The sequence below is a fragment of the Herpailurus yagouaroundi genome, unplaced genomic scaffold, assembly GCF_014898765.1.
Source record: "Herpailurus yagouaroundi ecotype Mexico unplaced genomic scaffold, PumYag 166, whole genome shotgun sequence".
NCBI lineage: Eukaryota > Metazoa > Chordata > Mammalia > Carnivora > Felidae > Herpailurus > Herpailurus yagouaroundi.
In genome coordinates, this window is record NW_024412407.1 from 9,698,621 (window position 1) to 9,723,767 (window position 25,147).

General features: G+C 36.6%; 1 protein-coding gene across 5 annotated transcripts in view; it reads left to right on the top strand.

Moving 5' to 3' along the window:
• The window catches only part of NELL2 (neural EGFL like 2), a 397,486-nt gene that overhangs the window by 192,227 nt on the left and 180,112 nt on the right, over window positions 1–25,147 (top strand). For all 5 annotated transcript variants that reach the window (XM_040488375.1, XM_040488376.1, XM_040488379.1 and 2 more), the window contains 3 exons: window positions 9,185–9,276; window positions 13,358–13,460; window positions 22,497–22,625. In XM_040488375.1, the coding sequence (XP_040344309.1) occupies window positions 9,185–9,276; window positions 13,358–13,460; window positions 22,497–22,625 (324 nt within the window). The remainder of the gene's footprint in view (window positions 1–9,184; window positions 9,277–13,357; window positions 13,461–22,496; window positions 22,626–25,147) is intronic.

Consider the following 25,147-nt stretch of genomic DNA (forward strand, 5'->3'; position numbering starts at 1 on the left):
TTTTTTTTTTTTGGTTGTTGTTGTTGTTGTTTTTGTCTGCATAGCAAACTAGTTTTCAAGCTTAGCTGTGTCTGGACAGCTTTTAAAAATAAAGAGCCTCGGGGCACCTGGGTGGCTCAGTCGGTTGAGCGTCCGACTTCGTCTCAGGTCATGATCTCACAGCTCGTGAGTTCGAGCCCTGCATCGGTCTCTGTGCTGACAGCTCAGAGCCTGGAGCTTGCTTCTGCTTCTGTGTCTCCCTCTCTCTCTGCCCCTAACCCACTCGCATTCTGTCTCTGTCTCTGTCAAAAATAAATAAACATTAAAAAAAAATAAAATAAAGAGGCCAGGTCCTACACTTAGAGATTATTTGTAATTGGTCTGGCATGCAGCTGGGGCATAGAGTTTTAATGTTCTTCAAGTGATTTTAATATGCATCCACAGTTGAGAACTGTTGGCCTAACAGGTTGGGAGCATATAAATTGGTTATAAAATCAATTTATAATAAATCAGTTCCAGCTTATATAGGTATTCTGAGTAGATGTCCATTAGGATCTGGGTACTAAGTATATTATTATGATTATTATTCTATTTTATTCTCTGAATGTATCATGAGTACTCTTACCCTGACTTAAATCATATTAAAACATTTCAGTGCTGATTTTTGCATGCTTCTCCACTGAGAAGCATTTCCAGTTATGCTCTTCTAAGACGTTTTTCTCCCTTTCTGTTCCCACACTACCTCAGAGTTGCATGGAGTTATTTGTGCCTGTGCTCATCTGTTTCCCATCCTTGGCTAAATGCAGCTGGGAGACAGGAAGGCATCTGCCTAGTACAGCCCTTGGCGGACAGTAGGTTACCATAAATCCTCCTTTCCACCAGGTGTTGCCTTTCTTGCTGCAAAACTCTTTCTGAAAATATTTTGTTTCTCTAGTTTAGCATTTTGTTGCTTTCTGCTTTCCTTTCTCCTGCTCCATCTCAAGTATACTTTTAAATGTTTCTGTCCTCTGCTGCTTCCTCTACTCCCTCCTTCTTCCTCATTGTGCTGCCTCTTCTGCATTTCTGGTACATGGAGTTGGCTCCCTTTAACCTTGAGTTTCTCCTATTCCCTTGGCTCATATTCTTCACATTATGGAAGGAGTTATTAATACACCTCTCAGAAAAGTGCGTTTAAAATATGTCCTCCTTAAAGAGCTACCCCCCTCAACACTTTGCCTCTTTGTTTTGTGTGTACACAAGAGGTTAAGACTGCACAGTCCCTGTTTCAGGGTCTTTACTCGTAATCTCTTAATTGAGCACAGATGTGTGGTTTATATGAAAACGGTCCTGCTTTACAACACACAAAGCATTTATGTTCAACATCTCCTCACTATAATATTGAAACAACATGTATCTCAAAGGTGTCAGTCATCTGGAAAAATGTTTTCCGAAAGTTAAACCAAAGATTAGGTGTTCAAGTTTTGACTGAGTTCACTGGATGTTTGGTGGTAAGGAAAGATACACAGAAGGACTGTCAGATGAATTCTAGTCCTGGCTTTGAAACTGACAATGTGTGAACTTTTCCTTATTATAGTTTACATTATGTTTTCTTTGTAAAGTGATAAAACCTGTTGCCTCATGTGTATTCATGCTGTCATTTTCACAGTTTGCGTGTACTGATGCAAATTCTATATTTTTCTCCAAGTTTTACCTCTGCTCATTACATTTATTTTTCTTATCCCCAGAAGACTAAATGAATTGATTACAGTGTCTTTTTAAAAGACTCCATTGTATGGTATTTAAGCCAGGATCAAGAGTAAGGCTACCTAAATGAAATGAAGTTCAGAATATATGTCACTTGCAATTTAAATTGGTAAAATTAAATTAGAGAAAAAAGCACTGACTCCTTCCTTCCAGCTATACACTTGACCTTTTTCTATTATCTTCAAATATCCCATTCTTGTTTTCCCAGTATATAGCCCCATAACCCAAAGGCTGATTTGGACAGGGTGCTAGAATTTTTGCTTTTGTTCTATTCTGGTAGTTATTTTTATCCTTTGCCTCCTAACCCCTCACTACTGCTAGATTTATGGTGTTTCAGGGTCATTCTCTTTTTGGAAGAATAGGCTACTGACCTAAATTAAGGCCCCCTAGGAGAAACGCTCTCTGATCCTTTAGAAGCCCAGGGACATGATATATATAAAACAGGACAGGAGGGTTGCACGACTACTCTCAGGATCTCATTTCCTAAACTCTAATATTAGTTTTGCAAACAACTAAATTCCCAAACAATTAATGAGATTTAGTTAAAGGAAGCGATCATGTATAATTAATGAATTTGTGAATTATTTAAACCCTCTGAAATTCTGATCATCTTAAATAGCATTGGCTCCTAAAAATTGGCTTTATGGAGAGGAAGGAGAAGTTCTGTCATCAAAGTGTCCACGCTGACTTCGGTCATACATGTTACCTGGTATTCTTCACGTTAATAAGTTACTGCTCTGGCAGGAGCCAGCCGTTCTTTCATTGGCTGGTAGGCAGAGCTGCTCTCCTCTCAGACGCTTCAGCTCCGTCGCAGTGGAAAGCAAGCTGCCATTTCACAAAAAGGGCAAAATACTTCTGTGAGACTCGATTTATAGAATATGAGAAAGAGGCAAAATCAAAGGATAAGGCCAAATGTAAAGAGAAGTGTGAAGATCAAAGAGGTCCAATGCACTTGTTTTCAGGCTTTTCATCAAACAGTAAGCTGGAAGAGAACTTACCAAGAAATTCAACAAACCCGTAGAGTTTATTATGCAAGGCCAGTGCCGGGTGCTGAATAAGATCCAAAGACAAACAAGACACTGTCCCTGTCCTCATGTAGGAAAGATTAAAAAAAGTGTGTAACTAACTAGAACAGAAAAGGAAAAGTGTGTTCAGTGCTCTAATAGAGATTTAAGCATTGTAGAAGAGGGAAAAATTAATTTTAGCAGTCAGTGCTCAAGACTTTCATTACAACCCTATTGTTTTTTTTTGTTTTTTTGTTTTTTTTTCAACGTTTATTTATTTTTGGGACAGAGAGAGACAGAGCACGAACGGGGGAGGGGGCAGAGAGAGAGGGAGACACAGAATCGGAAACAGGCTCCAGGCTCTGAGCCATCAGCCCAGAGCCCGACGCGGGGCTCGAACTCACGGACCGCAAGATCGTGACCTGGCTGAAGTCGGACGCTTAACCGACTGTGCCACCCAGGCGCCCCTACAACCCTATTGTTAAGAAAGGACTCCAAGTGAGTCCAGATGTCAAAAAGAAGATTGTGGGCTGGAGAAATGCAGCATGGCTGATTGGAGTCTTTGAAGAATACTGAAACACTTTTACATTTTATTTTTGCTTGACTCCATAGAAACTTAGCCTGCCTCGTGAATGCATTTATGGTACATTCTTTTTAAATAGCTATAGTAAAAATACAAATATACATAATTATAGTTAATTAGATATTTTCTCATCCAGCAGCTTTGATTTGTATATCACCAACAAATAACTATCATGTTGGCCCAGAATAGATAACTGGCATTGTACATGGGATGTTTCAGATTCCTCCCAGAGGAGATCAAGATTTCAAAGAAAACCTTATAAAAACCACTACTTTATACAACTCTGCCCTGAATAGACAGCTTAAACAATCTAAAGACCACTGATACCTGGTGTTTTCAAAGAGAAGTTTAAAGAAATCAGAAGTCTCATTTCTTATCTAAGTGAATTATGCTGGTTTTCTTCTTGGTGTCTGTAACTTTTATTTTGTTTTTTTATTTTTATTTTTATTTTTTTTAATGTTTATTTATTTTTGAGACAGAGAGAGAGCATGAATGGGGGAGGGTCAGAGACAGAGGGAGACACAGAATCTGAAGCAGGCTCCAGGCTCTGAGCTGTCAGCACAGAGCCCGACATGGGGCTCGAACTCACGGACCGTGAGATCATGACCTGAGCCGAAGTCGGACGCTTAACCAACTGAGCCACCCAGGCGCCCCTTTTTGTTTTGTTTTTTTGTTTTTTTTTAATTTTTTTTGGTAACTTTTATTTTGTATTGGATCATTTTTAAAGGTGTTGATACCAACTGGGAATTTTAAAGTAGACTCCTATATGTCAATCTAGTAACAAAAAGGAAAAGCTAAATAAATAGTGAGCAAGGAAATATTTAGAAGTGAAATATGATATATTCTTTCAGTTTTTATATTTTAAAATATTTTTAAGATTTTTTTATGTTTATTTTTGAAAAAGAGAGAGACAGAGCACAAATAGGGGAGGGGCAGAGAGAGAGAGAGAGAGAGACAGAGACAGAGACAGAGAGAAACACACAGAGTCTGAAGCAGGCTTCAGACTCTGAGCCTTCAGCACAGAGCCCAACGTGGGGCTCAAACTCAGAAACTGCAAGATCATGACCTGAGCCGAAATCGGACGCTTAACTAACTGAGCCACCCAGGTGCCCCTATTCTAAAATATATTTTAGGTAAATTTGGATCATTTTTTCTACAGAGGTTGGCAGAAGTTGATTTTAATCTCATTAGAGGGATCTGCATTTTCTCTCTGCATTAATGACCAGTAAATCGGGATTTTAATGTGTGACTTAGGACTTTGAGAGTTTTATTGGCTTCTTTCACTTATCCATTTCTCAATCTGTGCTATAAAACTTCTGTTCACTTTTTGCAACTAATGACTTTCAAATTTGCATCTGTACTAGTTCTTGTCTTCCTGTTTCTTTTTAATTGTTAAAATGGGGGGAAAATGAAGTGAAAATAATTCACTTTAATTGCTTTTGCAGAATCTCTCATAAGTACAGTGCTAGTAATTATGTAATTAGTAATGTTTAATATAGCCTTGGTAAAACATGTGTACCATTTGTTATATCATTCTCTTGACTTTCCCCCAGTTCTAATTAATGTCCCCACCTATGGCTGAATAGGCAGTGCGTGGGATAATTCTGGGTGACATAATTCACATAAGCCATGATATGAATGCTGTCCCCTTGGAGTTATGCAAACAGCAGCATATACCAGGGTCACAGCAAATATGCATTTGAAATTGGTTAATATTAATAACTTAAGAGTAGTTGCAGTGTTTTCATGGGGGCCCAGCTTCTTAGTCTGCAAGGTGATAGGCCTATATGAATGAATGAATATTCATCTTCCTCCAAACTTCTGATCTTAAAAATATGCATGTAATATACACAATAAAGCACTTAGCATAGATATTTGAAAAATGTAGCCTTATTAATAAAATTCTACTTGAAGCTGGTAAATAATTCGGAACGTAAGAATCCAGAGTTATGTCACAAGAACCTTAATGCTATATGTGTATACACACACACACACACACACACACACACACACCCCAAAGCCAGGAAAGAATGAAGTCTCTGATTTGAACACATGAATGCAATTGAATTAAAGAAATCAATGCAGCAAAATGATCATTCCTTTGTTGTTTTATGGAAGTGGTTTCTATTACTTCATACTCTATTGGGGAAGAGTAAGCAGCCAGATACAGTTCAGTTAGGAATTCTAGAGATGTTTTCTTTTTCTTTTGTCTTTATTTATTTATTTATTTATTTATTTTTTTACAGTATTGTGGTAGCCACAGTGGTTATGATCTCCAAAGCTCTGTCTCTAATGCTTGCAGGGGCTGGCCTTGGTCAAAATCCAGGCATAGCCCTCATCTGCTTTCCCACCTCTCCTTTGACACTTGATTTCTCCAGAGCTTACTTAGTTCCTTCATCTTGCCTTCTGCTTGCCTGTGGACCTCATTTTGAGAAGCTACCTCATTTTTCCTTAAAGTGGATCTGCATTTTTTTTTAAATGTCTCTATTTTTCTCTTCAAATTTATTTGCTCGCTGTTCCACTCTCTCATGCTTTTCTAAGCAAGCTACCCTTGTAAATGAGACCTCTTCATGGTTGAAAGTGAATTAGTATGATAGCCACGTGTGCTGGTTGCTGGTCATTCCCAGGTGCCTCATTATCCCACTTCCATTCCCTCTCCTTCCCTGCCCTGCTCTGTGCCCCAGGAGCCTGCTGCATTGCCTTGGTATCCTTGCCAATAGGCTTTGGATAGGCTTTGCCAATGGGATGCACTGGCAGGAAATTAGAGGGCAGGAGGAGAGAGAGTTGGCCACATTTCTTCCCTGTTCCTTCCCTGCACAAGGCAGCATTTCTGGCAATAGCTGTGTCTCTCTTGATTATGGTTCCCTCTAGGCATCTCTCCCCCATAACGCTGACCGAGACTAGGCTCCAGTAAAACCCAGTCCCTGCCCTTGTTCCTCAGCCCTATGGTGGTGATAACTTCCCGCTATTGCCAGTCTTGAGTCCTTCACCAGCCCATTTGTTTCCTTTTGTCCTCTTGCAGAAGTTCACCACTCAGTCTCCTGTGTTTACATATGAGTTGTGAATTTCTCAAGTATAGGACTTCAATTTGTCTTTTACTATAGTTAGCTGTGGATGAGTCTGTCTGCCCTACTGAATAGTAAGGGCATGCATCATGTCTCATTCCTCTCTGAGTTTTAGTTACCTAGCAGACTGCCTGGCATACACTAAGAGCTCAGTACATATCTGTTAAATGTATTAATAAATTAATATGACTTTTACTCCTTCAACTTATTCCTAAGTCCCAGAGACTTCCTCATGGCTTTTCCAGGATTCCTTGAAGTAGTTTTAGGAAAGATTATAAAATTTCTAAGTTTCTTAACATTTTTCCGCTAAAGAACCCGGGGAAATATATATACCATGATGGCCTTACTAGGTAAGGCCACAGCAACTGATCAATAAAGAAGGCAAAAAATCACTCACTTTGGGTTCTCCCTAAGCCAAGTTCACCCTGTTTGTGCTCGTTGCTTGAAAGGAAATGAAGCAATTGTGATCTCATTCATTATTGGGCTTTCTCCCTTTGCCAGGCTCCATTTGGTGCCCTATTGTCCCACAAGGTGCCTATTTGAGTCTTTTGAATTAAGAGTTTACAACAGAAGCTGCATCTGCTCTACATGAATATTAAAGTATCATAAGACTTTGTATACAGAGAACTTACCCTTGTGTTTTTTACAGTTTCCTTTCCCTTCTGTTCTAAGACTTGGAATATCATTTTTTTTTCCCAACATACCCTTGGACTTGAATGGGCTGCAGTTATCAAGTCATATAATAAAATAGGCTTAGAAACCTTCAAATGGCAAGTACTTAATAGAAGTAAGGAGGTTTTATTTTTTCTCGTGATCATTCAAAATGTGGTACTTATTAAGTATCATTGCACACACACTAGGGCAGAACTTGGTGTTTGAGGTTACTGGATCTCATAAGAAAAAAAGCACAGTTAAAAATTATATGTTGAGGGGCGCCTGGGTGGCGCAGTCGGTTAAGCGTCCGACTTCAGCCAGGTCACGATCTCGCGGTCCGTGAGTTCGAGCCCCGCATCGGGCTCTGGGCTGATGGCTCAGAGCCTGGAGCCTGTTTCCGATTCTGTGTCTCCCTCTCTCTCTGCCCCTCGCCCGTTCATGCTCTGTCTCTCTCTGTCCCCAAAATAAATAAACGTTGAAAAAAAAAGTTTAAAAAAAAATAAATAAAATAATAAATAAAAATTATATGTTGAACAGATAGACCTTACAGTCAATCAGGTTCTGTAAGTAAATGCACATGCTATTTTAATTCATAATATGACAGATAGTATACAACTGACACCTCTCTAGTTTCATTTTGAATTTTCCTAAGTGTGTAAGCTTTAGCCAGCCTTTAAGTCACATAATTTATGCAAGTAAGTTATATTCTTTTCTAGCATGCTCCAAAAATTCAAAATCAATTCACTGGTGGTATATATTATGTAGTGAAATTATGTAGTGAAATATATTATGTAGTGAAAAGCTGAGTAAGGGGATCAGTTGAAGATAGCATTTTAACAACACAAATGCTTTCCATTAAATGTGCAGCTTCTAAATAATTGGTTAAGTTTTCACTGAAGATGTAGGTTGCTTTACATTTTAAATGAGTATTTGTACAACCATGTATATATTTAATGTTAATAAAATTTATCTAATTTCTTTGTTACCAATTATAGGCAACTTGGTACTCTTTTACAATAATGATGCAAAAATCATATTTATTAAAGCAAAGTGCTAAAATAACTTGATACTTTTAAAGGTTATAGGGATATGTGAATTATGAAGAGAGACTTTCTTCAAATTCACGCAAAGGAATTAAAAGAAAATGTACACATCTGTTTTGTAAAGTCTGTACAGTTAAAATTAAAAATTGGATTTAATAAACAAGGTCAACAAGCTGCTGGAGTCTTTTCTTATCAGATGATCCATTCCACCGGTCTTTTTCTAGAATTTATGGAGCTCCATAGCATCCACAGTATCGAGTGCCCTATCAAAAAAGAAAAAAGAAAAGAAAAGAAAAACAATATATAATTGCAAAAACAAAAGTTAGTTCAGAGTCTGATAAAGGGGTTTAAGCCAGAGGGTTTCATTAGCTCCAGGGTAGCTGTCTCTAGGTGATGAATTAACATAACTGGTATGAAACCTTCATTTCAAAACAAGCAATTTCTGTTGACGAAACATTTATATGAATTGAAAGTATTTTGGAAGTCTCAAAAATTTGGTAATTTCTATGTATTTTCACTAATTACAAATTTTTTCCTATTGAATCTGAAGTTCTAGTAACATTTTAGCTAACTGTGATGGAAACAAAGCAGACCTAGATTAAGATTTTTCAGCATCTTAAGTAGGGTGCCCTAACCTACATACATTTACAAATTAAATAGTGCTAACCCATAAAGTATAAAACTTAATGTACATGCAGAAGTTAAAATAGCTGCCTTTAAAATTTTATTTTAGAATTCTGTGATGGTATATAAAAAATGCACTTTTCTCATATTTGTATTTTGCCATGATTTGTAGCTGCTTCAAGCACCTGCTTGATATCCCCTAAGCGGAGCATCATCTAGCAGGCATGAGTCAACTCTCGTGTTTTCAGAGTCTACTTCTGACTTGTCATTGTCCTTATCTTTTTGTTCCTTATTTTACTCTCTGAACTTAATGGACATAACAATAACTGGGTCCTACATATGCCTTATGTTTAGATTGAATTTAGGTTTTTGGTCATTCAGCCACTTTGAAAAGGCTTAAGACCATGTGAAATATGATATGAACACCTCCCAACTATTTTTCCAAAAGAAAAATTAAAAATAAATATACATGTATTTTTTATTCCAAAGCAATATGCCAGTTTCAAGGACGGACCTACTTTGAAGGAGAAAGAAATACAGTTTATTCCTCTTCTGGAGTGTGTGTTCTCTATGAATGTAAGGTAAGGAAACTCCTCTTTATTATGTAAACTCAGTGAATATTTCTGTAGAACCTCACCCTTGTAATATCTTGAAAACCTCTAAGGCAAAGAAAAAAATTAAGATAATAATTATAATTCAAATAGAAATTCTCATTATTTTTGCAAACATATAAATGAATGGCTGTAAAATAATTTCCCCAGTAAACAAAAAATGCTGTTTTGTCCAATTAACGTTTTATGAAGTTGTCTTATTTTTCCAAATTCAAACTCCCTCCTGTGAAGAAAATGTATATAAAGTTAGACTCAGCCTGTTGTCACTCATGGTTTTTGACCCATGTGGCAAATATCACTTAGTTGAGTGGAAAATCATAAAAATTACCTAATTAAAATTAGCTTTGGATGCAGATAAGACTGATATTGTTCTTAATCCCTTTGGTAAGAATATTTTAAGTGATTAGAAGGGGAATTCTTTATAAATTTACTGCCATGGTCTTAAGTATGCTTCTGAAGCAAATGTCATTCTTTTTATCACTGCTGCTTGACCTACTATCTGAAAAAGTAAATAGGGTTTCATAAAACTTTTCATTTTTGCTTTTTTATAATGTTATATTTCTTGACATAAGGTTATATTTCAAGCGATATTCCAGCTGAAGGAAACTGCATATACAGTATCTGCCTTAGGGTTCCCTTTACATTTGATCCTTAATTTTTTTCTTTCAATGCTTCCTGTACATGTTTTTTGGGGGTGATTTAGTATGCACAGATTATCTAGAAAATGAAGATGCTGTTGGCACCACTGATAAACTGTGAGCATGTATATGATTATTCAGTGTTAGGGAAAGGAAAATCCTAAGAATTTTGCCAAGATAAATTGAAAGAAGCCAGCTATATACTTCATGCATCTTAGGTTAGAAGTCCTCTGGGATAAGCAAGGAGGAAACATAAAAGAGGCAAGACTGTGACAGATTTGATTTCCAGAATGAGAGGTCTGATTTCTTCATTCCCATTATAATGTACTTTAGCCACTTCTTTTGGCTTTAAACTGGCTTTCCTGTAGTGTATAGGTCCCCATCTTAAAGACAAGGGAGCTAAGGTATATGGACATTAACATGAAGTACTGATCCTGTATGTCTTTTTTTTTAAATTTTTAAAGTTTATTTATTTATTTTGAGAGAGGGAGAGAGAGAGAGAGAGAGAGAGAGAAAGAGAGAGAGAGAGAACAGAGAAGGGGCAGAGAGAGACAGAGAGAGAGAATCCCAAACATGCTCCATGCTGCCAGTGCCGAGCCCAACGTTGGGCTTCAACCCACTAACTGTGAGATCATGACATGAGCCGATGTCGAGTCAGACACTTAACCGACTGAGCCACCCAGGCACCCCAACCCTGTATTTTAAGATGGATTTTCCCCTGTCAGCATCCCTACACCCAACACTGTTTTGAGTGAAGTAGGTCCCACTATAAATACAAGGATTGGAAGACTTTGAGATCTAGTAATTCCAAATAAAGAAAAGGGAATTGGAGAAAAGTTACTTCAAGGAAAGTAGAAAACGTTTCTCAGCTGGTTTCTACTGGTAAATTCTAACTTTGAAACATCAGCTGTAAATTTAAAAATCTTGAGGCATTTGAAACTTCTCAATGTGTGTGTGTGCGTGCGTGTGTGTGTATTCTTTTCATCTGATCACTGTGTTTTATAATACTGATAATTATGGCTTAGAAAGTTACTGAAATTGTTGGCAATTTGATTTTAAGATAGCTATAAAATGATTTCATATAAATTGGGTTATTGAGAAGTCTGTGTATAAACAACTCTGGAAATGCCTATACTCTGAATGTAAATACTGAGTGAATGGACAAATGTTACCTTTAAAAAATTTTTTTTTAACATTTATTCATTTTTGATAGAGACAGAGTGAGAGCAGGGGAGGGGCAGAGAGAGAGGGAGACACAGAATCTGAAGCAGGCTTCAGGCTCTGAGCTGTCAGCACAGAGCCCGACGCGGGGCTCGAACCCACGAACCGTGAGATCATGACCTGAGCCAAAGTCAGGCGCTTAACCGACTGAGCCACCCATGCACCCTACATGTTACCTTTTATTTACTCAAACAAAAGGCATCATTTCCTACCCTCTAATGTTGTGCTGTCCAATAGAAATATATAAGCCACAAATAATCATTTTTATTAGGCTAATTTTTCTATATTTAACCCCATATATCCAAAATATTAGCATTTAATATGTAATCAAAATTATTAATGAAATACTGCACATTATTTTGTCATACTAATCCTTCAAATCTTGTATTTTATGTTTACAGTATTCAAGAGCTCCATGTAGCTAGTGGCTATTGATTGTACGGCACAGCTGTACCAGATTATCATAAGTTTCTGCAGTCCTTGACTAAACTCTTTACACTAAGAACTTCCATTGTTTCTTCTCCCTTTGGGCCCTGTAGTTTCTGTATTTATACCTTTACATAATTGACAGCTCTCTCAAGCTTTTGTTTTCTGGGCTGTCAAGGTTAGTCCTTGATTGTTCCTGTATTTTCAGTTTTGTGGCCTTGAAAGTATGTCTTGGGCGTCTATGACTTTAATAGTTAATCCCAGAAAACATTATGGTTCTGAAAATAAGATTCCCAAAGTGGGCATTATTGTCAAACCAAAGGAAGACTAGCATTTGACACCTCTGTATACATGTCTCCTACTACTTTCTCTTCTTTGTGAGTGTAGTTGACATGTACTATCATATCAGTTTCAGGTATGTAACATAGTGATTTGACAATTATATACACTATGAAATGTTCACCACGATAAGTGTAGTTATCATCTGTCCCCATACAATGTTATTACAATATTATTGACTGTATTCCTTATGCTGTATTTTTCACTCATGCGACTTATTTATGTTATAACTAGAAATTTGTACCTCTTAATCTCCTTTAACTATTTTGCCCATCCCCTGACCCCCTCTGTTCTAGCAACCACCAGTTTGTTTTCTGTATTAGTCTATTTCTGTTTTTGTTTATTTTGTTTTTAGGTTCCACATGTGAGTGAAATCATATGGTATTTGTCTTTTCTGTCTGACGTTTCACTTAGCACCATATTCTCTAGGTCCGACCATGTTGTCATGAATGGCAAGATTTCATTCTTTTTTATGGCTAAGTAATATTCTATTGTCTGTCTGTCTGTCTCACATCTTCTTTATCCATTCATCTATCAATGTACACTTATGTTGCCTCCATATTTTGACTATTGTAAATAATGCTGCAGTAAGCATCAGGGTGCATATGTCTTTTTGAATTAGTGTTTTTGGTTTTTTTTGAGGAAAAAAACCCAGAAGTAGAATTACAGGGTTGTATGGTCTGGCCATTTTCTTAATAGGATCATTTTCAAATCATTATAATCTCTTTTTTATAGATACTACAGGAAGAGGAGATGTTGAAATGAGTACTTCTTCTGTAAGAGTAGTACTTAATAGAAATGACATCTAAAAATCTAACTAAGCTTTTGAACAGTATTAAAATGGAAGCCTACAAGTTCCAACAGTTATTTTATTACTTATATGCTGCTATAGTTGATGACTGTATCTCTTTGTTCTTAAGAGATAGGAGGTTGACAGTACAGAAGCCAACCAAATTCTGCCTTCTTTTTCTCTATACCAAAATCGCCTGTGAGAATCTCTTCATAACAGTTTGGAAAACTTTGAAAGAGGATATTGAACCGGCTCAGTTTTTACTTATTGATTTATTGATTTTTCACAGTGAGCTTCTGATCTAATGTAAGCTGTATTTGTACCACAGTTGTCATCTGGATGTGCAAATGTGTTGTAAAACTAAAAGAAATTTTCAGGATTCCCTAGATGTTTGACAAATTGTTTATATGGCTGCAATGTAGTATGCTCCTATTCCAAGAGCTGCTTATCCATTTTAAAGGATTTCCAATTACGATTTAATGTTAATTTGTGAGTGAGCCTGTGACCTGTGCAAAGTTGTCAGGAGGAAAATTTTACTCCTCCTGTGTAAGCAGAGTCCTCTAAGATGCTGGACCTGGGAACTTCTTAGTAAGTCCTAATCCAGAAGTTTCAAGCATTTATTCTCTGTGTCTAATAGGACCAAACCATGAAGCTGGTTGAAAGTTCAAGCTGTCCTGCTTTGGATTGTCCAGAGTCTCATCAGATTACCTTGTCTCATAGCTGTTGCAAAGTTTGTAAAGGTAAGACATTTTTGTAAAGTAAGATCCATGAGCATGAGTCATTGTTGGAATCAAGTTTAACTGACATGAAATAAAAATTTTTATAAGCAAGTTATTTCCTTAAATTATTTCCCAATTTAGTAGACAGTAGGTAGTCACAGAATATTTATTATGATTATTGAATTAAAATCAAGGTGTTTCCATACATCTTTGCTATGTGTCTTATACCTATCTCAGGTTCTGGGTCTTTGAATTTCTCTCTGTGTGCTGGTTCTGAGTCAGCATGACACTGCTGGAGAAATTGACACAACAGGGCTGAGATATTTTATTAGTCTTCTTTTTCCTTTCTTTCTTTTTTCTTTTTGTTTTTAATTTGGTTGTTTTTTTGTTGTTGTTTACTCTTTCTCTTTTGTTTATTTTTGTAATTGACTTTGCATAATTTTTTAAAGGTGTTTATTTTGAGATAGAAAGTGAGTATACAGGTGTAAGCAGGGGAGGGGCAGAGAGAAAGGGAGGGACAGAATCCCAAGCGGGCTTTGGACTGTTCAGTGCAGAGTCCGACACAGGGCTCAAACTCACGAACTGTGAGATCATGACCTGAGCCAAAATCAAGAGTTAGACGCTTAACCAACTGAGCCACCCAGGCATCCCACTCATGGACACCTATGCTCCTCAAAAGTGTGAGGCCATCAGACATGCATTGCTCATTCTGTGTTGCCTCTGTGGTGATAAGCCTAGGACCAATAAGTAGAAAGGGCTTAGATTTTCAGTTAACTATAAAGAAAAAAGTAAAATTTGATCTATTCATACATGCAGTGGGTTGCCTCAGGAGTCAGTGAGTTTCTCATCACTAACTTAATATTCTATGCTAAGTTCTAAAACTTGGTATTTTATTGTAGATTCAAAAATTAAACTAAAAGATTGATGATGTGCAGTTCTTTAAGATCCTTACCAGTAGCAAGATTATATGTTCCTTTCTGTACATGTCTTCCTTGATTTATGATGTGGCTATGTGTCTGTAACCCCATAAGTTGAAAATATTTTGTCAAAAATGCATTTGAATACATCTCACCTATTGAATATCATAGGTTAGCCTTGCCTATAGTCAGTGTCCTCAAAACACTGAAAGGCATACCTCATTTTATTATGCTTCACTTTATTGTACTTTGTAGATAATGTGTTTTTATAAATTGAAGTTTGTGGCTAGACTATGTCTAGTGAGTCTATTGGCTCTATTTTTCCAACAGCATTTGCTCTCTTCATGTTTGTGTCACATTTTGGTAGATCTCACAATATCTCAAATTTTTTCATTATTATATTTGTTACGGTGATCTGTGATCAAGTGATTACAACTTGCTGAAAGCTCAGAAGATGGCTAGCATTTTTCAGCAATGGGGCATTTAAAAATTAAGATACGTACATTTTTTAGACATAATTCTATTGCATAATTAATAGACTACAATATAGTGTAAATATAACTTTTCTATGTACCAGGAAACCAAGAATTTACTTGAATTGCTTTATTGAGATTTTTGCTATATTGAGGTGGCCTGGAACTGAACCCACAGTATCTCTGAGGTATGCCTGTACATTAGCTTATAGCTGGGAAAAATCCTCTAATACCAAACCTGTTTTATAATAAACTGTTGAAAATCTCATGTAACTTATTGAAAGCTGTAATGGAAGTGAAAACACAATGGCTGTATGGATACAAGATGGTTGTATCAGTGGTTTACCCTTGTGATTACATGACTGACTTGGAGCTGTCATTCACTGGCCCTACCAGCCTCATGAGTGAGGATTGTACCATTTATCATTAGCCCAGGAAAAGATCAAAATTCAAAATTCAAAGTACAGTTTCTACTGGATGTATATCACTTTTGCTCATTATAAAGTTGAAAACTTACAAGCCAAACCATCCTAAGTCGGGTCTGTCTGTATTTTATTGAAATTATCATTTGTGAATCTCTCTCCTTTATTAGACTATGCACCATGAGAACAGGGCTAGCTCTTAATATTCACCTCTATATCCTTAACACCTAGTATGACACCTGGGATGTTGTAGATGCTCATAATTGATATAGTTGGTACTGTATAGGGTTCTGCCCTGTATGAGCTATTAGCTCTTTTTGAATAATGGCTTTTATGATGATGCAAAGGAAAGTTTAAATGGGGGGAGAAAAAGAAAAAGAAACTATAAAACATGTACCATTATATTTCTTTTATACCTTGTCTATTAAAAGCAGACATAATATCCCTGTCCCATTTTTTAAATTTTATTTTTATTTATTTTGAGAGAGAGACAAAGAGCAAGTGGGAGATGGGCAGAGAGAGAGAGGGAGAGAGAGAACCCCAAGTAGGCCCCATACTGTCAGCACAGAACACGATGTGGGGCTCGATCTCCTGAACCTTGAAATCCTGACCTGAGCTGAAACCAAGACTTGGACACTCAACCCACTGAGCCACCCAGGCCCCCATCTTTAACAGAGTGGTGCAGTTTTGTTTTGTTTTGTTTTCCTTTTAGCTCTTTAATCCATTCATTCAATTAAGAGTTTTAAAGTCTCAGTTCTGTGAAAGGCTATTTGGGCATTTCAAAGTGGTTTAAGACTTCGTCTACCAAGTATTGGTCCACTTTCAAGTTTTCAAAACAGCTCTCAGCAGCTAAGGAACACTACTAAAAAAGATTATATCAAGTAGATAGAAAGGCCATTTCAGTTTTCATCTTCACATCGCCTGAGCCAGCATCTTGAACAGAGCATGTGTGGAACTTGATATGAATCAAGAATGCACATGGGGCTCCTGTGTGGCTCAGTTGGTTAAGCAACCAACTTAAGCTCAGGTCATGATCTCACAGTTCGTGAGTTTGAGCCCCATGTCAGGCTCTGTGCTGACAGCCTGCTTCAGATTCTGTGCCTCCCTCTCTCCCTCTCTGTCCCCCTCCTGCTCGCTCTCTGTCTGTCTCTCTCTCTCAAACATTAAAAAAAAATTAAAAAAAAAAAAAAAGAATGCACATTCCACTCATTTGATTTGGGAGCTGGACGCACCCTGCAGCCTGACTAGAGTTTCTTTGGCAACCAAAGTTAGACTAAACCAGTGCTTCTCAAGTTTCAGTGTGCTTCAGATGACATGGGGATCTTATTAAAATGTAGATCCTACTTCAGTGGGTCTGGCTACGAGCCAAAAACACCTGTGTGTCTAATAAGCTCCCAGATGATACTGATATTACTGGTCAGTGAGACTACATTTGGAGTTGCTAGCTATTCCTGCATGCTAAATTGCCCCAAAGCTCAGTGGTTTAAAACAACAGCTATTATTTTATATTCTGCAATATTGTGTGTCAGGCATTTAGGCAGGTGATTCTTTTGAAACATGGTGTTAACTCGGGTCACTCAGCTAGGCTGGGCTAGAAGGTTCAAGATGGCCTCACTATACTCACTATACGCTAAGCATCTCAGTAGGGATGACAGGAAGACTGGGTACATCTGAAACCCTCTCCTCCTGCATGTAATCTCAGGACTTTTAAATGGTGGTTTTGAGCTCTTAAAGACTAGGTCTGGAACTGACACAGCATCACTTCTACCATATTCCTCTGGTCGAAAGAGTTATAAGCCAGCCCAGAATCAAGAGGGGTGGGGATAATAGACCCCATCATGATAAGAGTGTTAAAAATTTGTGGCCATCTTTAATCCCCTGGAAGTATACAGGAGCTAGAGATTTGGGAGGTAAACAGCCTCTCAAGAGGTCTAGAAATTAGACAAGGCTGGCTAGGACAAGATTTGAGTGAGTAGCTGAGATAAGGCCTTTCAGATATCAAAAGAAGCCTTGATCACATCCATTTATTTTTAACAGAGCCCTGATATATATATATATATATATATATATATATGCAAAAAACAAGTTAAGAAATGGAAATGCTAGCTACAAAAGTTGTTATATTTAAATTGTTTATAGTTTTAAAAATTAATGTGTTTACACAACACACTCAAAATACAGTGATGAAATATACTGTGACCAACACCTCCTCCCCCTGAGATTCTAATATAATTGATCAGAAATGGAACCATGGTATCACCATTAAGACAAAATAAAACAAAACAACAACAAAAAACACCTCTCCTATTAATTTTTTTTTTTTTTTACACAGCCATGATTGAGAACTACTAGCTTACATAATGCTGGAACTAAACTTGGACAAGTTGGTTCTTCTTGAAACATTAAGCACCATTTATAATAAAGATTGCTTTAATTTCTGATTTCAAATATATAGAATAAACAAATGCGTTTCCTGGCATTCCCTGACTTTTAAACTAGAAAAAGTCAGGTTCTTAAGGCTTAAATTTTGAGTTAACACCTACTCATATGTTGTGACAAATGTATTTGTAATATAATTGGCCTCCAGTTTCCAGGCCTGTCTGCCTAGTGCTAAGGATGCTGCGTTCACATCTGAAAAAAGTCAGTTTTGCAATAACGGTCACTAAATATTCCCTGGGGGCAGAGCATGAGATGAAAGTGTTGGCCTTTCCACCAGAGGCTCAGCCAGTGCCAGAAACGAAGCTGTGCACCTAAATAAGACCCCAGATCTCTAGGCACCAAATCCAATCCAACCAAGACTGTTTTTTGGTACTCTGCAGCTGGGGATCTTATGTCATAGTAGCTCAGGAGCAGTGTAGCAGGACTGGTCTTTTCACTTTTTTCATGTTTGAGAACCTCTTCAAGGTTATAGCGAATTACAACATGACAGAGACTTGGTGATATAGTGAGGACTCTGACTCAGAAAGATACAGAAATTATATTATAGAATTTTTGTATCTGCATCTCTTCCTTTTTCCTCCTCCCTTGGCAACACCTTTCTCTGTTTGCAATACCAGTAAGTTCTCCTCCCTGGATGCCCCACTTTAATTTAGCATTTACTTCATCAAGTCCTATAAGTAGTAGGGACATCTATACGTAGAAGGTTCAGTGGGCATAGATTTTCTCCCAACTTCTGGATAATACAGTTTCCCACATTATTCAATTATACCTTCATGATTCTTGTTGTATATGTATTACTAATAACATAATTTAGTTAATTTTCTTATATCTACTGTTAGTCACTCATTTTTCAAAAATTTAGCTTCATTCCAAACTATGGTATCCATAAAATAATGGCATTATTTGTTAGATTCACATATTTTTAATACACACTAAAAGAAATCCGTTGCAAGTAGTGCTTTTTAAAAAGTATACATCTATGCACATGAAACATAATTTTGGAAAAATCACGATTATCCATCATCCTGCAAATATCTAAATAAGTTAGTAATCTTTTAGGTGTAAGTAATAAAACACCCAATCCAACTGATGTAGGCAAGAAATGGAAAATATGGGTCCTATGAGAAGCTTTTTACAGCTCTGCAATCCTGCTCCTTTGCCTAGGTGGATCTCTGTTTGTCTCTTCTGAAGTGGCTTTATTTTCAGGCTCCCTGTGTTTTCAGCTAGACCACTGACATTCTTATGCTCGCATCATTATGATACTGGAGTAGGTGAAAGAAAAACTTAGTATCTTCAGGAGTTGAACGAAAGTCCCATAATTGAGTTGTAATCATCTTCATTAGCCTGAACTGGGTCATATGCCCAGACCTGAAGGAACTAATGTTTCCAGGTCAGTGGGATGCATTGATTATCCTGAAGGGCGGTACAGTCCATCTTCCTGTCGGCACATGGGCTAACAATAGGGGTGAATGGTTCACCCAAACCAACCACGTGGGCTGTTTTTTTCCCCCCACAAAAAGGAGAAATAGACCTAGTGGACAAAAACCACCTCAAAGTTTATTATCTTTCCCCTGATTATTATGTATAACCTTTTATGTTTATTATTCTTACTCATAATCTTTTGTATTCACCCTTTCCTATTCAACCAGTTGTAGGGAAATGCATATTAATATGTTATAGGAAGATCTATACTTACCAAAAAACAGAGGACTTCATGTAAATTTGAAAAACTTATAAAAGGAATAGAAAACTTGGTAGCTTTGAAGTTTAAGTCCAAAGTGGGAAATAAAAGCTAGATTGTATTAGATTAGATTAGATTAGATTAGATCCATCCATCTATAACAAATACTTGAATTTTCTTCTGTGATAAGTATCTCAATGTATTTGGCTAGTGGCTTATTGGTAATACTCTAGTTGCTTTAATTATTAACAAATACTGTGCTATTATGTTTTTACATAGATGATCTCATTTGAACTTTACATTTTGGTGAGGTAGATATCATCTTAATTTTACAGATGAGAAAAAGGTTTTAAAGGTTAATTACTTTACACAAGTAGTAATTTACACAGCTAGTGAGTAATAGAGATTTGGTTGTAAATCCAAGTCTTTCAACTCCAAAAGCCAAGCACATATGACTAGAAATGCAAGTGTGGTGGTAATAGGGCTGTGGGTTTTTGCCATCTTATACTGAGTTTTTGAAGTTATTACCTATAGTTTGGAAACAACCCACTTTAACTGAATCTGAATTTTCTACCTATCAATAGGTAGTCTTTTGATACTGGCATTTGTATCTAAGAGTAAAACAACCAATGGATTCAATTTGTTGAGAAAATAAATAAAAATATCTATCTGACATTGTTTAGAGTAAATTAGAATTTGATTGACAAAAGTTTTAGCTTTCACGTCTCTGGGTTAATTAAAAAAAAAAAAAAACAAACATCTGATAAAAAGTAAAGGACTCCCTAGTTGAACCTCAAACAGTAAAGGTAGGATCACATCATTATCTTATAGTTGGAAAATTCTTGCAGCAATTAGATACTGCATGGTGAATGTATGCATGATATTCAATGCTGAGATAAGAGGTCTAAGCATTACTTACAGGTAAAATTGGAGAAGGACTGTAATAGAGGTGGAATGGCCTAGAGAGTGATGGCATAGATTGGGCAAAGTCTGAAGAATGAGAAGAGAAAATGCAGCAAAGGGAAAAATTGAAAGATAGTTTTGAAAAATATAAACTTACGAAAGAAAAATAAAAATGCCTTAGCACACTACCTGTTGTTAGTCACAGCCCTCTCAGCATTGTTGGAAACATTACAGGTGCAATTTTGCAGAGTTAGTACTGTGTTAGAACATGATCTCTTGATTCTGTGTATAACTCAAGGAGTGGGCCAGTGTTTACAGTAACTTTGTTTTAATTTAGAATAAATATGAAGTGATTTCTTAGAGACTTTTCATTATAGATTGATGAGGTACTGAGCTATTGGGGTAGAAAATGAAGATGACTTTTAAACTGAAATTATTTCTTCTCAGGCATTGTAAAAAGACAATGGAATACATTTTAAGAAGTACGGTCTCAATTTAGCTACTTAAAGAAGAAGGAAAGAAAAAGACTTTAGGAGAAAACATTTTTAACTCTTTTTCTCTTCTTGAGAATGAACGTTTTACTTATAAAGGTTGGGCCTTACACATGAGAATGTAGATTGTGAGGAATCACGTCCAGAAAATTTAGTTGTCAAGTGATTTAAATGCCACTATTGACTATATATTGTTCTGGCCTTCATACCCCTTTGTTCTATTTTATTTCTGTAGAAATCACTAATTCATTTTTTTAATTTCCCTTTTTAATGCCATTATTGCATTTTGAGAGCATCACCCTTCTTAAGGCTTATGAAGTTGTACACACAACTTTTTACTATACATTGTAGTTGTACTTCATGGGGGATACGCTTTAACTGTGGGGTGATATTGAAAATAGTCATTACAGGCACCAGGCAATCAGAATGGACACCAACCACAGCACTGTGCCAGAGTATGCTGCTGGCTGTGGTACTATTTAGTCCCACCCTTTCACTGAATCACAGCCTTCTATGGTAATTTGGTTACAAGTAAGATGGGCCAGTGTAGAACTTTGAGCTTCATGATTGGCTCAGGTGAAAAGTTTTTCCCTGACTATATGTGAGCAGATGAGTTTATTCTGAGCTGCATTTTTCTAGTCCTCTTATCTTCTGTACATGGACTGAAATTGTAATTCATTAGACAGTGTAAAACGAGATAGATAACTTATGCATCAGGCAATTGGAAAATTGTTTGAATGATGTACAATCATGTAATTTCCATTTAGTATGGAGTCCAGTGTTTAAACTTTTCATTTCAGCATCTTAGATCTTTGAACAAGGGATTCACACAGGCAGAAGAGATCCTAAGAAATTACACGTGACTGGTACCACTGTTTATAAAATGTTCCATTTTTTTCCATCCTCTCATAAAGACTCTGGAATCTGTGAAATCTTTGTAATTCATATTTTTTCCCCTTCTTTTGAGTGGACATCCTCTGCCTTGCAGATTTCCAGAGACAATTGAAGTGATATAATTTTCATTTTTGACACATTTACAATTTTTTTTTTTTTGGATGTCAGGCTGTTTCATTTCTTAAGTACACAATGTTCATATTTCATCCGGCCCAGGGCTGTATTATCCATAGTACTGATAATGTTCAACCTCTAATTCACAAATTACTTTCTCACTGAATTATCTCTTTTTTAAGTTTATACATTTATTTTTAAGAGAGAGACAGAGACAGTGAGAGGGGGAAGGGCAGAGATAGAGAGGGAGAGAGAAAATCTCAAGCAGGCTCCGCACAGCACGGAGCCTGATGTGGGGCTCGAACTCACAAAACATGAGATTATGACCTGAGCAGAAACAAAGAGTTGGACACTTAACCAACTAAGCCACCCAGGCACCTCCTGAGTTGTCTTTTATATTGTAAATCTTCATTTTGGACTCCATGGATCTCTCTTTGTTCCAGATATTTGGAGGGCTATACTTCAAATATCAGAGACTAGAAAACCTAAAGTCAGAAGGAAGACATAGGCGACAGAATTAACTTGAAGTAGGAAACACCTGAGTTAAACATAAACACCTTTTAGTACACATGGCATGTGGTTCTCTAACAATGGATGAAGGTATCAATTTAAAAAATAATTTAGGGAAAAATGGCTTCTAAATCAAAGGGAGTATTTAGTCAGCAAAATTTATTCATTTTGTCATATTTTCATTTACCTTAATAAGTTTCTTTTTTCTTGTAGGTTATGACTTTTGTTCTGAAAGGCATAACTGCATGGAGAATTCTGTCTGCAGAAATCTGAATGACAGGGCCGTTTGTAGCTGTCGAGATGGTTTTAGGGCTCTTCGAGAGGACAATGCCTACTGTGAAGGTAATCCTTGTAATGATGTGTAGCTCAGCTGTTTAAATTTCCTAGGATTACTGCATGCAAAATTTATTAATTTCCCAGGTTGTCAAGTTGATGGGCCCATTAAAAGCAGTGAATTTAATTTGAAGCATATTAATCAGCTAAAAATAATTATCTTTCAAATTAAAGTTTTTTAGCTATCTGCTATATGTCAGACTAATAAGTTATATGGCTGGTTTCTTGAATTAAAATAATACTTCCACTGTGAAATTGCCTTTCTTTTTTCATAATTAGATATTCAGATAGTTCACATATTGACATGATTACTGTGGCTTGCAGTTAGAATTGTAGTCAGATTTTTCCAATGTTGTTGAACAAAAGCAATCAATTAACAGGAAGATAAAGTACCACTGCTATCTTTGTTTGCTACTGTGAGTAATCTCAGTGGTTGTATTAATGCTCCGTGGTATTTAGTAAATAGCTCCAGTGGAGTAAATAGATGCCTAGTTATTTTTTTAGAATCTTAAACTAATATCCACGGTAGTTTATTCTCTCATGGAAACAGTCCAGATACTGTGAGGAGGCCCTTGACATTCACAAATACTGTTCAGGAAAGACCCTGGAAGTCCATGAGATGTAGTAATTTATTACTTCCTGAGGCACAGATTTAGATGATTCTCATTAAATATGTGACTAGCTAGTGGGTCTTGCAACTAAGAACACTGACACAGTGGTGTTTGGACATTTGGAGGGTTCTAGACTTATCCTTTCCAAATGTCGAGAATGTGCCATTGGTCCTTGGAGACAGAAAACCTCTAAGGTATAAACTTGCCAGCCTCTGTTTAGCTACACGATGATTTATTGGCCCTTGGGAAACCAATTTCTGTTGTTTGTCTTAGCTTTCAATAGATTTTCTCTGCCTTAAAAGTTGGTATTTATTTTTAAAATTGACCTTTTTTTTCCAAAGTATTTCTTTAAATGCTTCTGATTCAGTCCAAAAGAGACCATTATATTTTTGCTGAAAGATAGGTCTTTCCTTCTCCATTTATGATGCAGATTTTTTAAAAAATGCTCATTTTGAAACTTAGTAGTGTATTTTCATTATAATATTTGAGATCTCTAACATCTAATAAGCCCCACTGATACTGTCAAAATGTGTAACATGAAACCACATGATATAAATTCATGTGATACCTCTTTCTGGATCTTAACTTTCTGATCATTATTTTTATTTTGAGCTTCTGCTTTTGTTGTTGTGGTTAAGTATGTGCACTCATGTAATAAAGATTTAGTGAGCACCTATTGTATACCAAGCACTTTTCTAGGTACTGGGTAGTGAATAGTGAATAAGACTGAGAAGTTTCCTGTGTTCAGATCTCATATTCTAGGGGGAAGACAGAGAATAAGTGGTAACCATAGAAATAGAGAAGGCAGTTTCAGGTAGTAATAAATAATAGGAATAAAATGAAACAGGATGATGTGATAGAGAATGATTGGGGGTTAATTTAGATGAGATGGTCAGGGAAAGTCTATGGGGTTGATGGAGACGAGTTGACTTGAGATTTGATGATAAGGAAACAGCATAGAAAGATCTGGAACAGAGCATTTCAAGCAGGAGCAATAGCAAGTAGAAAACCCCTAAGTGGGAACTATCTTGGATGTTCTAGAAACTGAAAGAAAGGATAATGTAATGCAGCAGAGGAGTCAGTTAAGATGCAATCGAAGAATGAAGTAGGGGCCAGGTATTTTAGGGAGGCTTGTAAGGATTTTAGGTTCATCTCAAATAGGGGAGTGATATACTTGTATTGAAAAGGATGGCTCTGGCTGCAGTGCCTTAAATTAACTAAATTGTAGATTATGGGTTAAATATGGTGGGAAGAAAGAGACATAAATAGGAAGACCAGTTGGGAGGCTTTTGCAGTAGTTTAGGCAAAGATGTTGGTGGTCTGGATTAAGAAAATGATAAGGGAGATAAAGAGGAGGAAGCGTGTTCTTGGTGTTGTTTTGAAAATAGAGCCAACAGTACTTGCAGATAGTTTATTGTGGAGGAGAATTGAGGAGGGATTAAAGGAGTTTGAACAACACATGGATGATGTTGCTGTTTATTGAGACAGGAAAGAGTTTAAGAGAAGAGGGCAGAGATTTAGATTAAATAACTTTTTAATGCAACCTATTGAAAATGGGTTTTTATCATTGTTATGTATAAATGTATAGCACAAATGAGCAGCTACTTTGCATTCTGAATGGATCATACTGAAAGATGGTTTGTAAATTTCTTCGCATTATTTCTTTGTCATTTAAAGATAAAAATCTTCAAAAGTTAAGAAAATGATGGAAAAACTTGGTTTATTACAGAGATCTTGAATTTTTCATGATGAGGACTTTTAATATTGTATCTTTCATTATTCACGTTGAGGGTTTTTCCAGTATTTTGATCAAATTTGGTTTTCCTTTTCATTCTGTTATTGTTGTTAACTTTAAGGATATTTGACTTCTTAGAAGCAACATTTAAAAATTATGCAATGGTTCATGTTGTCTATCAGGTG